The 15680-nt window shown below is 41.3% G+C and overlaps 1 protein-coding gene across 2 annotated transcripts in view; it reads right to left on the bottom strand.

Moving 5' to 3' along the window:
* Positions 1-7834: 7834 nt before the first annotated feature.
* Positions 7835-15680, bottom strand: part of Capsl (calcyphosine like) — a 24751-nt gene continuing 16905 nt past the window's right edge. For both annotated transcript variants that reach the window (XM_021183784.1, XM_021183783.2), the window contains exons 3-5: positions 11923-12100; positions 11086-11295; positions 7835-8118 (exon numbers count right to left, since the gene is read on the bottom strand). In XM_021183784.1, the coding sequence (XP_021039443.1) occupies positions 8017-8118; positions 11086-11295; positions 11923-12100 (490 nt within the window). In that variant the 3' untranslated portion in view covers positions 7835-8016. The remainder of the gene's footprint in view (positions 8119-11085; positions 11296-11922; positions 12101-15680) is intronic.

Here is a 15680-nt window from a genome sequence, read left to right as displayed (position 1 = left end):
GTTCCTCTTTCTCCACATCCCCGCCAGCATCTGCTGTCACCTGAATTTTTGATCTTAGCCATTCTGACTGGTGTGAGGTGGAATCTCAGGGTTCACACCTTATTTTAAATAAAATATTTAGCATGTATACTATAAATACCATCAATATTCTTATTTATCAAACAGAATGCTGCTTCGAAACCAGTGTTTATTTGATGTCTACTTAACTGTTTGCTGTCAAGATAATATTTACATATGAGAACATCTCACTGTTGAGAAAATAGATTGAGTGACAGTTCTGTTAAAATGACAAGTCACTATTGGCTTGGCACTGTTTTAAAGCTATATGCAACATTTTTGCCACTAGTATACAAATTATATTTACATACAAATAAATATCTCGCATAAACATATGGCTATAGAAAGACACAGCCCTTCTAAGTATTGTTATATTACTGATTTATTTAACATTTGTTTGGGGTTTTAATTTATAAGAAATAAATGTGAATTTCTACTCAAACACTTTCTAAATAACTGATTAGTTAAGCTCAGATTCCCATGATTTACTGCAGGCACGTTGCAGCTTCAATGACGCTCTTAAGTAAATGTATTTTGAATGATATTGCTAAATGAGTTTTGAGGCATGAGTAGGAAACCTGTGGAATGGTACTTTACGTCTCTGTTCCCTTGGAAACGAAGAGAATGTCCTGGGCTTAGTAAGGCAGTGAGTGACTGGCATTAGATAATACCCCATATTTGTGATGCACTTCATCTCATCAGTGTAGAAGAGCCAAAACCCAAGTGAGCCCTGGAAGGAACAAGCCACTCTTCCATCCATCATCTTCTTTCCATGTGAGGTTCCCTTTCTGTTCTGAGTCTCCCTCAGACTGCCGATTATCATGAGTTCTGCATACAGCCTGTGCGTTTCTAAGATACCAGCTTCTGGTATCTTAGAGCACCAGAGAAAGATGCTATGAGATCAATACCAGTGTCTGAGTGCCAAGTGAAAAGGTCAGTAAATTCTGTTCTGAAGAATCAGGAGAAGAATCCAATACGAGTGATTAAAAAAAAGAAGAAGAAAAGAAAAGAAAGAAAAAAAAGAAGAAAAACGATGACCTTTTGAGGGTTTTTTTCCTGTGGTGTACTTTACCTTTTGCTACATGTGAGATCCATATCAGAAACTCAGCTGCCTGTGGGTGGTTTATATTCTCAGTGAGTTTTACTTCCATTACATTTTTCTGAGGGGAAGAAAAAAAACTGGCTTTGGCAAAGCAGGTGTGAGAATTAAACAAGAAGGCCGCTATATTCTCAGAGAGGAAGGGCTGCTTCACCACAGCCTCTCACCGCACCAACCCAGACACCAGAGAGAATGTCTTCTCACAACAATGTTCTCAGAAGCCCCATCAATCATTTGCTTGTATATCTTTCAACAGGTTCCACCCGTCATCTACTTTAGAAGAAATAATTTGAGGCATTAACTTGGCGAGGGAGTTTTTGTTGTTGTTAGAACAAAAGAACTTCGCTAGCTCTAACCTGAGTACACAATTTTCACCTAAGCAACTTGGAGGAGTTAAATCATGCTGAGAAAATGATCTGTCAAACTAATCTATTATACAGCAGATCCTTGAAGCTTTTGTTTGTACTTTGAGCCATGGCATTTCTAAGATTTAAAACCTTGTTACTGTATTTGAGAAGCTCTTGATTTTAAAAGCCCCCTCCAAAATCTTTGTTTTCCCTTTGAGTCAAAGCATTCCTATGACTAAACTTTTTTACTTCATCTAATAGATATTTTAATTAAAATAATAATAATTTCTAAGAAAATAAGCTTGTTGGACAATTTGGAAAGTTGGAAGCTATATATTTTGTATTCTGTGCTCAAAATAGATTTGCATAAATCTAGAATATATGTGAGTCACAGCATGCTAATACAATTTTATCAAGCAGGAGAAGCAGCGTACCCACACACTAGCTAACTCTTTCCTTGATTAAATATCACGTCTAAATAACAGTCTAACTGTAGGTAGATTCATGAAGGTGAGGACCACTTCCTGCTTGTATGGTCCAATGAGGCAATCTACAATGGCCAGGACAGCTGAAGGAATATATCCACTATCTAACCCCATGAATAGGATATGCAGTACAATATGCTTGCATTGTCTGGGCAGACTGTCAAAATTTGTAATTCCCTCACACAGTGCCATATGATGGGCTCCAGCTGTCTACCTGAAAGGCTATGTGAGGGTTGGAAAGGAGAATTTCAGTGCTAGGTTGTCCTCCTTCCCCGCAGTCTCTGATCTATTAACTGTTGGATGTCAATTTGGTTTACAAGCCACTGGTAGCATCAAATTCACTGCCCCATGCCCACTCCAGAGAAGAGCATGAGGGTCAGTAAATAATTATCAAGATATTTTTACCTGCAAGCCACATTGAGTCATTACATTACATGCTGAGTCAGTTGGCAGGTGACATGGAGGGCTGCCACGCCTTCCTGCAGCGTGGTGTGTAAGTCTGAATTGTAACTATGTTCATGCATATAAACCACACAGAGTAAATGAACTGCTATGCATGGGTGGAAAGATCCTACCAAGAACAAGAGAGTGGTGAGACACTAGTCCTTCAGACTGAGGAGGGGTTCTGCTCCAGTCTATACCTAATTCAACACATTTTGTTTCTCCTTTGCACTGAGACTGTGGATGCATCTGGAGGGCATCATCCTGAGTGAGGTAACTCAGTCACAAAAGAACACACATGCTATGCACTCACAGATAAGTAGATATTAGCCCAGAAGCTCGGAATACCCAAGATACAATTCGCAAAACACATGAAGCTCAAGAAGAAGGAAGACCATAGTGTGGATACTTGGTTCCTTCTTTGAATGGGGAACAAAATACCCATGAAAGGAGTTATAGAGACAAAGTGTGGAGCAGAGACTGAAGGAATGACCATCCAGAGACTGCCCCACCTGGGGATCCATCCCATAAACAACCACCAAAATCAGACACTACTGTGGATGCCAACAAGAGCTTGCTAACGGGAGCCTGATATAGCTGTCTCCTGAGCGGCTCTGCCAGTGGAATGCAGCTCTTAATAGTAACTAAGTCTTTTGCCCTTCTTACACAAGGCTGTGTTCTGAAAGACACTTTCCAGGTTCAGTATTAGAAGCATTGGCTTGGTCAGAAGATTTTAACTTGGAAATGTCTGCATGCATTGGTTTTATTTCATTAAAAAGGCTGCTAATTCCACCCTCTCTTCTCTCCTGTATTGGATCCATGTCCAGTAGAAAAGTCTTCCCTAGAAATGTGTTTAGGAGTTTGTGTTGTTTTCTGCCTCCTGACCCAAGTACTTCTCATTTTACAGGTGGAATTCTGTTTAAAATCTACATGTTAAATAAATTGAAAGCATGTTTATTAAGTTATTAGATAATATCTTTAAATGTATCTTCTCTCTTCCTTCCATAGCTACTAGGAGTGAATTAATAAGTCATTCTTGACTGTGTGTCTAAGAAATCATAGATGAGACTAGAAGTGTGTGTGTGTGTGTGTGTGTGTGTGTGTGTGTGTGTGTGTGTGTGTGTGTGCAGTGTTCCTTGGACATCAGGTTCTTAAGAGACCTGGTTTCTCTAAGGTGAGAGAAGGCCTTGGTGGAATCTTGTCCCTGAGTCCAGAACCTAAACCTCTGAAAGGGAGGCAGCTGAATGTGCACAGTGAGACAAGGGTTATCTAAAGTTAGATCATTGTGCCCTGAACCCCCATAAGACAGGAAGCAAAGTATCACTGGAAGAGACAGCGCTGATAGCCACAACCCAGGCACTGCTCAGAATCATGCTCACTCGGTAGCCCCCATTAAGCAAGCCACAAGTCATACCCAGAATCAAAGACACAAATCTATCTAGAGCAGTAGGCTATGTCCACCATGCCTAGGACACAGGAGACTTCTCCTGAGCCACAGTTTGCAGGGCACATGCTTTAAAAATGATACCTTCCTGCATAGTTGTGCTTCTGATATGACTTATAAATATTTTCTTGTTATGTTTGGTATTGGTTGCTCTGCCATTCTCTAAAAAGACTAGTTAGTAAAGCCAATGGAAAATATGTCTTGTATAATGAATGGAGTGGGGGGAGGGGAGAGGCTCACTTCCTATGACATGAAGGTATCCATGCTCAATCTCAAGACCAAGGCCTCTTTTCCAGTCAGTATCGAGATAAGTAAATTGAGCTTCCCTAACAAGAAACAAAGCAAGACACACTAGTAAAGAACTGATATAGCTTTTTTTGGAACGGGACAGCAGAGGGCGGCTCCTGAGTTCAAGAGAGAAAGGTACGGAAGCCAAGCATGGGTTTGCCTGAGGTGCCCCACAAAGGCTGTGGGGTGAGGATGGGAGACATTTGAAGCACAGGGTTGGCATGGCAATGACTCCCCAGCGGGAACCCAGCGAGCTGGGTGGAGAGATTGTGGAGTTCAGAGGCAGAATCTCCACAAGATAATAACAGGTCAGCCATTGCCTGACAATCTGGCCAGGCCCCTGGGGGCTGAGAGTTGCCAGCTCAAGTGGGGGAACGTGCTGGTCTGTTTTTTATTATTTCACACAACACAAGCTCATTTCATGGAAATCAGAAGCAGTTTTCAAAGCAGAGCAATGTAGTGAGAAGCCAGTTTGAACTAGTCAGCTTGGTGTGTAATTTGACCCACAGTTGAGCTGTACCAGCCAGTCAGAGTTCAGAAAGAACTTGAAAAAATGAACTTATTCAGTACCAAGCCACTGAGATAACAATCAGATTTTGTGAGTAGCAGTCACTTTTACATCTGGTGCCCAACATGATTGTGAAAGAGGAAACCACACCAACACAAAGGACAACTGACAGACAAGTCAGAAGACATCGGGCAGAGTCACATAGAAGAAATTCACCTGATATTGTCTCCAGAGGTAGCATTAGTTCTTTAAGTTCAGCTGGGCAACCAATGAAAATCACAACTGGGAGACTCCAAAACAGTGGGAGCCTGGAACCTGAGAAAGGAATGACCCAGAAGCCTCTGAGACGGCAAATCACAAAGCCAAAAACAATTTTTACTTATATTGACAGATTTTGCCTGCATTAAAAATTGGAAACTCAATTTCAGATCCCTTAAGACTAAGGGTAGGAGTAGAAGGGATGGGATGTTACTTGTGAAAGTCATTGCAGTACTTACTGCAACTGTGACTATAGGGTAAATTACAATCCATATATATATATGAAGATATACAAAGGAACTGAAGCAGAGATGATGCAGAAATCTTCCCCTCCCCCTGCCTGCAGACAGCTCAAAAAACTGACTGAAAATAGACAGATCAATCATCATACTGGCAGATAGGAAAACCTTGATAATGAAATGGGCATTAGCTAAGTGAGAGATAATCAGGATTTCTGTTAAGAAGGATCCTTGCATCAACAGATCTTCATAAGGACATTCACAATATTTAGTTTAAGGAACTGATAATTGTTTCTATTGTAGTAGTAAATATGTATGCCTTCTGACTTAAATAGTAAGCAGAGGAATTTTAATCCAGCAACATAGATGCTCTGGCAAGGGATCATATCCAGTGACCTTCAAGGTCTATATGATATAGATGGAATGACACATCTTTAACCCCTCTGGTAAGAATACAGATGTGTCCTTAGTACACACCTTTAATCCTAAACAAAGTAAAGATAGTTTGTAGAAGGAAGCAACCACATTTGAAAGTGATATCTAATTGAGGGTGAGTAAAAATCACAAATCAGAGAATAATTTCACAGAATGAATCAGAGATAGGATAAACCCATGAAGGCCCTCATAGCTTATATGTCTGGGATGTCTACAATTAAAACAAAGGTTAAAACTTGGATCCTTATCCCCAGACCCTCCATTCTGAAATGGGAAAGTCTCTGGAAAGCTGCAGTTATTGCAAGCCCTTGGGCCAGAAAGGGTATAATGTCAACACAGAGGCTGACAAAATCTGTAATTTTTCCAGAATGCCTTACAGGCCTAAGCAGGTCTCTGCACATTTGATTAGCATTTTTGTAAGCTAATTTTCTCAACAACATACCTGCCACCTCTTCGTGACGAATTATTTTTGTGACTGCATTCATGAGACAATCCACAATCAGCATAAGGCTCTTCTCTCCCCTGTTGGATGTCTGTCAAAGCTTAGGTTTGTCCAGGCAGTAACAACAAGATTCGAGAGAGCCACCTAATTTTCTTTTGATATTATTAATTGTGCCATAGAGTCCAAAAATGTCCCTGTTCCAGTAAATGTCTGATATGTAGCCTCACTATTTTCTTCTGAGTGGCCAAATCTTTTAAGTTCAGACTCCATTTTAGAGAACCTGACCTTAGTTTGAACTCAGGTAAACTAACAGGCTGGTACCTACCATTAGTTTCCAAGTTGGCCCCCAACAAAACCCAAGCCTAGCTCCAGACTCTAGGCTAATTCCCAACAAGACCAATGTCTCCAGGTTACTCCCCCAACAAACCTGTACCCCCAGGTTACAAGGCCACCTCCTGCCTAATGACCACCCATGCAGATGGGAGCAGAAATTAAGTTTATAATTTGACTTCCAGCATTAACCAGTTATGTTAAAGGCCACAGTAGTTTTCCAATTGGATCCTTGCACACTTATTCTCACTTGCTGCTTACTATAAAGCCTTGCCCCAGTAGATATTTGAGGCTCCTCTACCACTAACTTGAATAGAATAAAGACCCTGCTGTGAGTTGTATCAGATCAAAAAACAAACAAACAAACAGAACTGATATAATTCTCAACTTGCAACACAGGTTTTAAATCAATATCATTCCTAATAGAATAGAGAATAGAGTGTAAGATGAGACTTAAGTAATGGAGGTAGGGTGAAAGTAAAACAAAGCCTCTTGAGACCCACTTTATGGAGCTTCTTAAAGGTGAAGACACCATTAACTAAAGCTATGTCCATAAGCCAATGCCTAGGGGCAGCCAGATATGGGATCTGTACAGGGGACTTCCAAACAACAAAAGCAACTAGAATTCCTCCCAGTACCACAACCAGAGGCTGCTCACTGTGTTGTCTGTGTCTCCAAGCACAGTCATCCAGAGTAGGAATTGTAGCTTCAGGCTCTGTTTCTCTCATTTCTGGGGCTTCCTGTGTGTATACATTAGCCCCTTGTGGGTCGGTTCTCTCATGTCAATAATATGTGAGCAGGCCTGGGTGCTAGAAAGAGGAGTCATGAACTGGCAAGATGGAAACTCTGCTTTGGCATATTCTTGATTTTAGTCTGTGCCACACCCATCCTCTTTGGGTGGATAGAATTGTCAACAATGTTGGCTAACAACAGACAACAAAAGTAAACATTGCTTGAAAGGAAAGTTTGCTAGTTATCACAGTGAAGCTGTTCCACATAAAACAGAATTCAGCCCAGGCTCAGAACTCCAACCACAAGGAAGCATTGAAAAGCCACTGGCCTACCATTCAAAGAAATGGCCTCCACTCTCACATTCATCTTTTAAAAGACAAAGGGAACAAGCAAACCAATGGTCAAGTTCAATCTATTTGTCAAAACAAGGAGTGAACCTCCAGATTGACATGGGGAAATTATGAATCTAGTATATTGTTTCTTTCTGATACCCAAATTGAGACTAAAACCCTTAAGATTTTACTATATAAATAGAGGTATCCTCATACCTGGCTTAAAGGTGAAAATATACTGGTTTTCTGGGCAAACACGAGATCATTAATGACCAAGGGAGACAAGCCAAGTTAATTAAGCACCTGTGTGAATCAGCCACAGTGTTAGGAAATTCAGAGATATAAATTTCATAATTCTCATTTTAGAGATAAGGAAACAGTTTCAAAGGAGGCAAGCTCATAGTTAATTATTAGTGACTTTATTTCTGCCCTCTTGTCAGCCTAGAAAATACAGTGTGCTGGCAAAGAAGAGTCTGTTTGATGAACAGTGAATTGAAGAGCATTCTAAGTTTGGGGGTGGAGCGTAATCACTCGGAGTCACATGACTGCATGCATGGCCTAGTTTCCAGGGACAGGTCTTTAGAGCTTCCAAGCCGTCGTCATCATGATGATGAAGTACACATCTGTGTCAATGGATGCACTTACACCTGCATAGTAGTTCATGAATTCCTCGGGGGTCACCTGTAGTGGAAACGTCAGAAAGAGAAAAAAACACTTTGTTCTTGTTTTAATGGAGGCCATCCTTCCAACCTTGTAAAGAGAAAGGGGCGATCCCACGAAGGGCTTATTCCTGTGTGATTACAGCTGTGTGCGGAACAAACCTAAAAGTAAAGTAAAGATGAAACCAAGTTAAAGATCATGGTAAGAGTGATTCAGGGCAGGAGGAGAGGTGACCCCTAAAAATATCCAAGCCATCCTAAGTGGAGAGAGGAAGAGAGTCATGGGGTGACATCTTTTAAGAACTGGGGCTTGTTAGTTCAGACACAAGAGAGTAGGCCCAGAATAGGAAATATGTGTCCTTCAGCTACAGTTAATACTGTCTTTCTGGTACATGTCAGAAGCAGGCTATGTACAATATCAGGATAAGCGATGTCTTGTCTTTCAACAAATGCTCTGTCCTATGGGTAAAGAAAGTGATTTCTAGTAAAACGCAAGCAGTTTGCGTGAGTTTCTCAGTATGAATTCCTCATTCAAGGCTGAGAGTAAGCAAAAACACTACCTTCTGCAGCTCTCTTCCCAGCCCTCCCAGCTTCTCCACTGTGTGCTGCATTTGACTGATGGCCTGGAATATCAGCAGATGTGTTTATCTATGTCAGAATTCATAGAACTTTGGGGGTGGGGGATAGGGGAATCTCATAAGTTAGTAGGAGTTGGCAACTTCTAAGTCAAAAGATAAAATCATCACAAGAAAGAAACTTGAGAAATAACTGAGAAATTATTTCAAGTCCATAATAGCTTAATCTGTCACACTAATCTTTGGAAACATTAGTGTCTCTTTCATATACTCACCGACAAACTCACTGACAAACAGGAAAATTAAACCAAAACAAAGAGCAATAAGCTAAACAAATCTACAATCTTTCCCAAACCTCTTTCCTCAAGACCAGTAAAAGACTTTAGGAAGAATGACCCTGAATTCAGTGAATAGAGGATCTGTGGTAATAAGTTTGTAAACACAAATAAACAACATACACATGGGAATTGTTCTCTGTGTGAAAGTGTTTGTCATAGGGTGTTTTTATTTTATCTACAATATCTTTGGATTTTTAGGATGTTATTAAAACTATAAAAGTTTGGGGGCTGGAGAGATGGCTCAGCAGTAAGAGGACAGACTGTTCTTTTAGAGCACCTGGGTTCAATTCCCAGAACCCACAAAAGTTTGAATCACTCGGATGAACATATTTATTATATCTATTAAATAAGGTATCTGTGGAGCCTTAGCAAATAGCTAGTTGATAAGTGCCCAATAAATATTGTTCAGATTTATTGCTATATTATTGTTCAGATTTATTGCTAATTATAAAGCTGTGTATATATTATGTTTAGTAATAAAAATAAGCTTTTTTATATGATTTATATGTAAGAATCTCAAATATGGGTGTGTGTGAGCATACATTAAATATGGACATACAGCAAGTATGCAAAGACTTTGGGTACATCTTCCCAAATGTCATGTTCTGTGGTTCTTCAGTATAGCCAGTAATCTCCATTTTAACACACACACACACTGAAAAGAAACAGTTAATATTCTACATTACCAGGCTTATGATACTCAAGCAACATCAAACATTGTAACTACAAAAAAACAAAAAAACAAAAAAAAACCCTCAATAACCCTTTGAGAATTTGAGAGATCACCATGGCAGATTAAGATAAATGTCAGAAGGGGATGAAATGGGGACGTTAAATCAGTTGAATCACAAATGGCTACTTGAACTTGTTAGAGACAAGGGCAGCTGACATTTCCCTTGTGACAAAGAGGAACCACCTGCAGAAGGAACCAGAGGCAACAGGGACCATGTAGAGCTGAGCTATTAGGGGAAATGGCAGTTGGTTATTTTTCACTTGACATCTTGGAGATCAAAGACAGCAGTACTAGAGGAAACATGCCGTTCTGTTATTCCTGTCCTAGATAATTTGGCTGCCCAACAGAAGCTCTTGTATCTGGCGCACAATTCCTCAACCTACAAGACACTTCAGCTACTGCTCCATGTCTGTCTGCAAAATGTCAGCAGGAGGGCACTTCCCCTTCGTACCTCCCACCCAGTGACAAGAAGACAAGTCATCAGGCTTTCTGGGAAAGGGAGGGGGAACTCCCTACCGAGGGAGGAGGCTTCTTACCATTAGCACTATCCCTAGCCACGGTCCCAGTTACCTTTTCTGCTATGGTCTGAAGGTTCAAAGGTTCTGCTCTTGCTGCTGTTGTTGCTGCTACTGCTGCTGAGGCTGAGGAACTCCCCTCCCTCAACCCTATAAATCTCAGGTCATCTAAGACAAAAACTGCCTCCAAGTGGTCAAACAGGTGGCTTATGCATCTTATTGCATCTCTCCCATATATGTTGTATACTTGACGGTAATGACCAATGAAGATGGAGTTGCTTTTGTCCTGAAGTTCACTGTAATTTAGATGTGCAAGCTAATCTCAAAACTGACTAAAGAGTGAGTCAGGGTAAAATCTGCTCTCTGGGATTCCCTTTACCAACAGCCTCTTTTCACACAGGCAAGTGTGAAGGCAAACGATGCTCTTAAGGGCAACAGAATAGGAGCCAAACCTCCTGAAAGGCCCCCATTTAAAATCAAGCATGCTTTTATTGTAATCTACTTCATGAGAATATAGCTAAGCTGTACACGGGGAATCCAGCAATGATGAGATGGGCTGATGTTCAAAACAACACATTTTCCATGGTGAGTAATTAGTAGCTCACAGATTCCCCTACCAAGAAAGAGACGCCTGTCTCACTACACGTTGAAATGAATATTTTATCACTTTAGCTTTCAACGGTTCATGTGGCCCCAAAGACATGTTTTCTTCTGTTTGTAACAGTTATGGTGTCAACATGTTGAGCTTTGTAAGGCTCTGAACCTATTTCTTACTTACAATTCTAATTTGGGTAAATGAACTGCGTTTGGATTCATCTTTTCACTTACCAATCCATCTTTATCATAGGGTGAGTCAAAGTTATCCAGAAATTTCCTGAAGACTTGCTCCTCTGTCCATTCCCCATTTTGATACTTTGGATGGTGTTTAGCATTATAAACTTCACGAAGGTCTTCAATGGTTATAACCCCATCTCCAGTTTTGTCTAACTTTCTAAAAGCTTTCATGATTACCTCTTTTCTGGCTCTGGACATTGGAGGCTAGATGAATTTAAAAACAAAAACAAAAACCCATGGAAAAATGCATGTGCAAATGAGCCTCTTCTGTAGCAGATATGATGATCACTTTTTGCCTCACTGATGTGAAATTGCCAGCCTACCACTAAGTGAGATGTTTCAGAAAGTCCCTCAGCTGCTCCGCAGTCTTCTGCCCACACCCCCTGAAATGTACTAGCAAGCTCTGAAAACAAATTCTTGAAGTAACTAACTCAAAGCACAAGAAAGCCAAGCTCCTCAACAGAAAATATTGATCCCTGGGAGTACGGTTGGGGACCATTCTTACTCTTTTTTTCTTAACTTCTTATTGATTCTTTCTGAATTTCACATCATGCACTCCAATCCCACTCAGCTCCCTGTCCCTTCATACCTCCCCTCTGTCCTTGCAACCTCCCCCATCAAAAGAAACCGGAAATCATAAACAAGCAAATGAGTAAATAAATAAACAACGACAACAATCTTGTCGTGGAAGCTACTGTGTGACACACAGTAGACCCTTTTGTCCAAAGGGTCACTTACACATGTTCACGGCAATGAGTGATTGGTCTGGTTTAAGGGCCCTGGCTTCTGCTACGCTATCAATACTGAATCCTCACCGGGGCTCACACTTACCCTTAACGTGAGAAGAAACTCATTGAAGTCTATTGTTCCACTGCCATCTCTATCGAATCTCCGGAAAAGTTCTTCTGCCTCCTCTTTTTCCATGACCACAGCGTAATCATTTAAGCCTTTCAAAAATTCTTTGAAATCGAGGGTTCGGTTGTTATTGTCATCCATAATTCGAAACACTCTGAAGATAACAATATGAAACAAAAATAACAGCAAACAAACAAACAAACCCAAACTGATAAAAACACAAAAACGATGTGTAAGTGCGAAGATACAAAGAGCGAAACACCCCTCTTTGTCTTTAAAGTACAATACAGAAGCCTTAGGTTTACCTCTTCAGCCTCACTACCAAGCACAGAGGCTTTCCTTGGTACTTCATACGGGAAAACAAACCTTCAAACACACGCATGCGTGGACATACAAACCCACAGAGAAGGCTACAATTGTATTCTAAGTACGTGGCACGGACAATAGTTTGGATCTTTCTGTCTCTTGAACATCTAGGTGTGAAGGCTTAGCTGTCGGGTGCCGTGTGCAGCTGGAAGTTAGTGATGCCTGCAGAGGCCTCGTGGAAGGAGGTCAGATGACTGCAGTCATGCCTTTGCAAGGGATATTTACCCCTACTGCCTGTTCCGTGGGCCGAGGCACTGCCTTGCCACAGGCCCAAAGCAATTAAGTTCCGTGAACCTAGACTGAAGCCTCAGAAACCGTCAGCCAAAACGAATTTTCCTCCTCGTAGGCTTATTACCTTGATATAGTAATGAATAGCTACTAACATAGGGAATCTTTCAGAAATTCATGTTTGCTACTAAACCCTTAGTTCCCTTGTCTTCTACTTTAAAAAATGCCCCCCCCAAAAAAATGCAGACAAGCAATTGAATCATAGTTTACCATAGTAATCTTGGTAAAAGCTCTAGAATCTAATATTGAGATTGATAAAGTTTCTAATTTCTCCACCATATGTGCACTGAACGCATAAACTGTGTGGATGCTACTTTGTCTACAGGAAGCCTCTGCTTAGAAACACATGGATTATAACTTAACCATTCCAAATACAAGGTACTTACTACTTTTATGGAAGAGATGATATATCTTCTCATTGCTCTTGTGCTGCACAAGGTCTTTCTACGAATTTCATAGCACACTGTTATCTTACTCTTTCCCACCCTTTCCCTTCTTTCCCACGGGACCCCAATCTCTATACAAAAGCCCCAAGAATTATGTTTTTCACTCTTAAAAGACAAAATTATCCTTTAGGATTTCCAGGAGATGAGCTCGGCCTGTAGCTCTGCAGTAGCAGCAGCTGTGTAACTTGAGTGTCACTTATTCTCACTCTGAGTCTCACTTTTCTATAAAAGTCTACACTGATGATCCTTCCTTTCTAGTTAAAGCTGAAACAATCTGCAATTTCTAAGTTACAACTTGCAATTTTCTCTTTACTAGTTCTGCCATGAGGGATTCAGATGCCAATGACTTAAAAACCTGATGCCTGACAGCAGGAAGAAAGGAGACCAGCAAGGAGTAGGAAAATGGATGATGCGTGTATATAAAATGCCATAATGAGACCATCTACACTGAATGGCAATGCAAAACAAGAAAATAAATAACTTTTCAGTTTCTTCTTCCTTTGAATTCCATATATTTAAAAATAAAAATCAAGGGTTTGAATATTGAATAAACACACCATACAGACATGGGCTATATGGTGGCAGTGCCCACCTGTTTTATAGTGTAACAAGTTTAGTAAGCAGCAATGACTCTACTAATATTCTTCAACTAGATGAGTTAATGAATAAATTTTCCTTCTATAAGAAGCAGACTGACATAAGTGATAAATGTTGTGGATTTGGTCTAACATTTGTATTATGTTAATTAGGTTCTCAAAATTTTACAAGAATCTGCATGTAAGATGCTGAGGGTCCCTACCCCCAGTTAGTTCTTATTGGTAAATAAAGTTGTTGGTGGCCAATGCTTGGGCAGGGAGACAGAAGTGGGACTTTAGGATTCCTGAACAAGGGGACTGAGAGGAAGGAGGGTTTCCTATCATGCTGGGAAATGAGAAAAGCCAGACCTGAGAAGTGTAGGACAGAGAGACTGCCAACATGGAAGAGTTGGGGATCCTGTTGCAGGGGGGCTGCATGCCTGGGTCCAGGGCGGCCAAGATGGAATATAAGTTTTAGTAAGTAAAAATTCAAGAATATTGGAGTGGAGAGGGTGTTAGCCACTTGGAGGTTGTGGAGTAGGCCAACCATTGAGCTATTTAAGGCATATTAAAATATAAAGCTGCATATGTGTGTCTTTCATTCTGGAGCCCAGAACACTGAGGCAGCTAGTGAAGAAAGACCACCACCACCACCACCGCTGAACGGAGAAAGGGGGCAGGGAAATCAGGGTTCCGGCAGCCTTGAGTATGGATAGAATGACGTCTGCAGACTGCTGTGGTGACATGGGTCTAGTTTACTGTTTAGGAATGTATAGGGTATATAAGGGCTTTCTTAGGGAGATGAGTGAAAGGAACTAATTGTTCCTGTCATCAAAGGAGCAGGAAGGGCTGACTGGTTATAATTCAGCACCTAATTATCGTGCAGGAGGGTAGCCAGGGGGAGCCATGTGTACTGAGTCATGCAGCCTTTCAGGGAGCGCTGATACTTTTCATACAAAGCCAGTGAAGGCCAACCACCTGTATTCAGGGACACACAGATAGGCAAAGACAGGGAAGCCCCTCTAGAAGAGGAATCTCCCATTTTGCAATGAGCTCTGAAAGCCACCCAGTCATGGGGGGATGGGACCTTAATAGCAAAGTTCCCCACCACTTGGACCACTGAAAGGCACATTTAGAAGATGCTTACTCTCTTGGTCTGTCCCCCTGTGCAGCCTACAGAAGCTTGTCCACCCATGATGTCCAAGGCTGTGCTTATGTTGGATATTCAATATAATTTGTTAAAATGCACACAAGATCCATTCTTAGGAGGCTCACAGTGTCCTTTCTCCTTGGGATTTTCAGTCCTCATGTCTATTCCCACTATCAAATATCAGAGAATATAGGAAGAATCACCTGACCCACAGAATGCTACCAGGAATGAACACTCAAGTTATTCCCATGAGCAGTTACAGAAACAAGTAAGACAAGACAGCCTAGCTGGGAGCAAACTCTTAGAGGCCAGCCGAGGCTGCTGGGCTTAACTCATTATATAGCCAGAAAAAGACACTGGACTGCTGTTGATCAAACCTCCATCTCCCGAGTGCTGGGAAGCCACCATGCCTGCTTTCCAAATTCTTTAATCACTGATCCACCTCCTTCCTCTGCTGCAGCTCAGGGGAGGGCCTTTCTCCATGTCCTTCCAGGCACTCACTCTAACTGGTGGTTTCCTTTACCCCTCTTTGCTCCAGGAGCATCCTCCCTTGCAAAAGACACATGCTTTGCGAATTTGGGATTAAACATCAGACATTTCGTGAGGACTCAGATATTGGCTTTCTCAAACAATGCATTTCATAGATGAGAACCCGGGGCCTTACAAGGAAATGATTTAGCCAATAGCACAACATCAGTGCAAGAGTTTCCCAGCCATTTCTTTCCACTTCCTTTCCTTGCACCCCCAACTGTGGGTGTTTGAAAGAGAATGGCTCCCTTAAACGCATTCCTTTGAATCTTTGGTCCCCAGTTGGTGGACATACCCAACCACTTCTCTCTCTCTCTCTCTCTCTCTCTCTCTCTCTCTCTCTCTCTCTCTCTCTCTCTCTCTCTCTCTCTCTCTCTCTCT

Source organism: Mus caroli, chromosome 15 (genome assembly GCF_900094665.2).
Source record: "Mus caroli chromosome 15, CAROLI_EIJ_v1.1, whole genome shotgun sequence".
NCBI lineage: Eukaryota > Metazoa > Chordata > Mammalia > Rodentia > Muridae > Mus > Mus caroli.
This window is presented reverse-complemented; position numbering and strand designations above follow the sequence as displayed.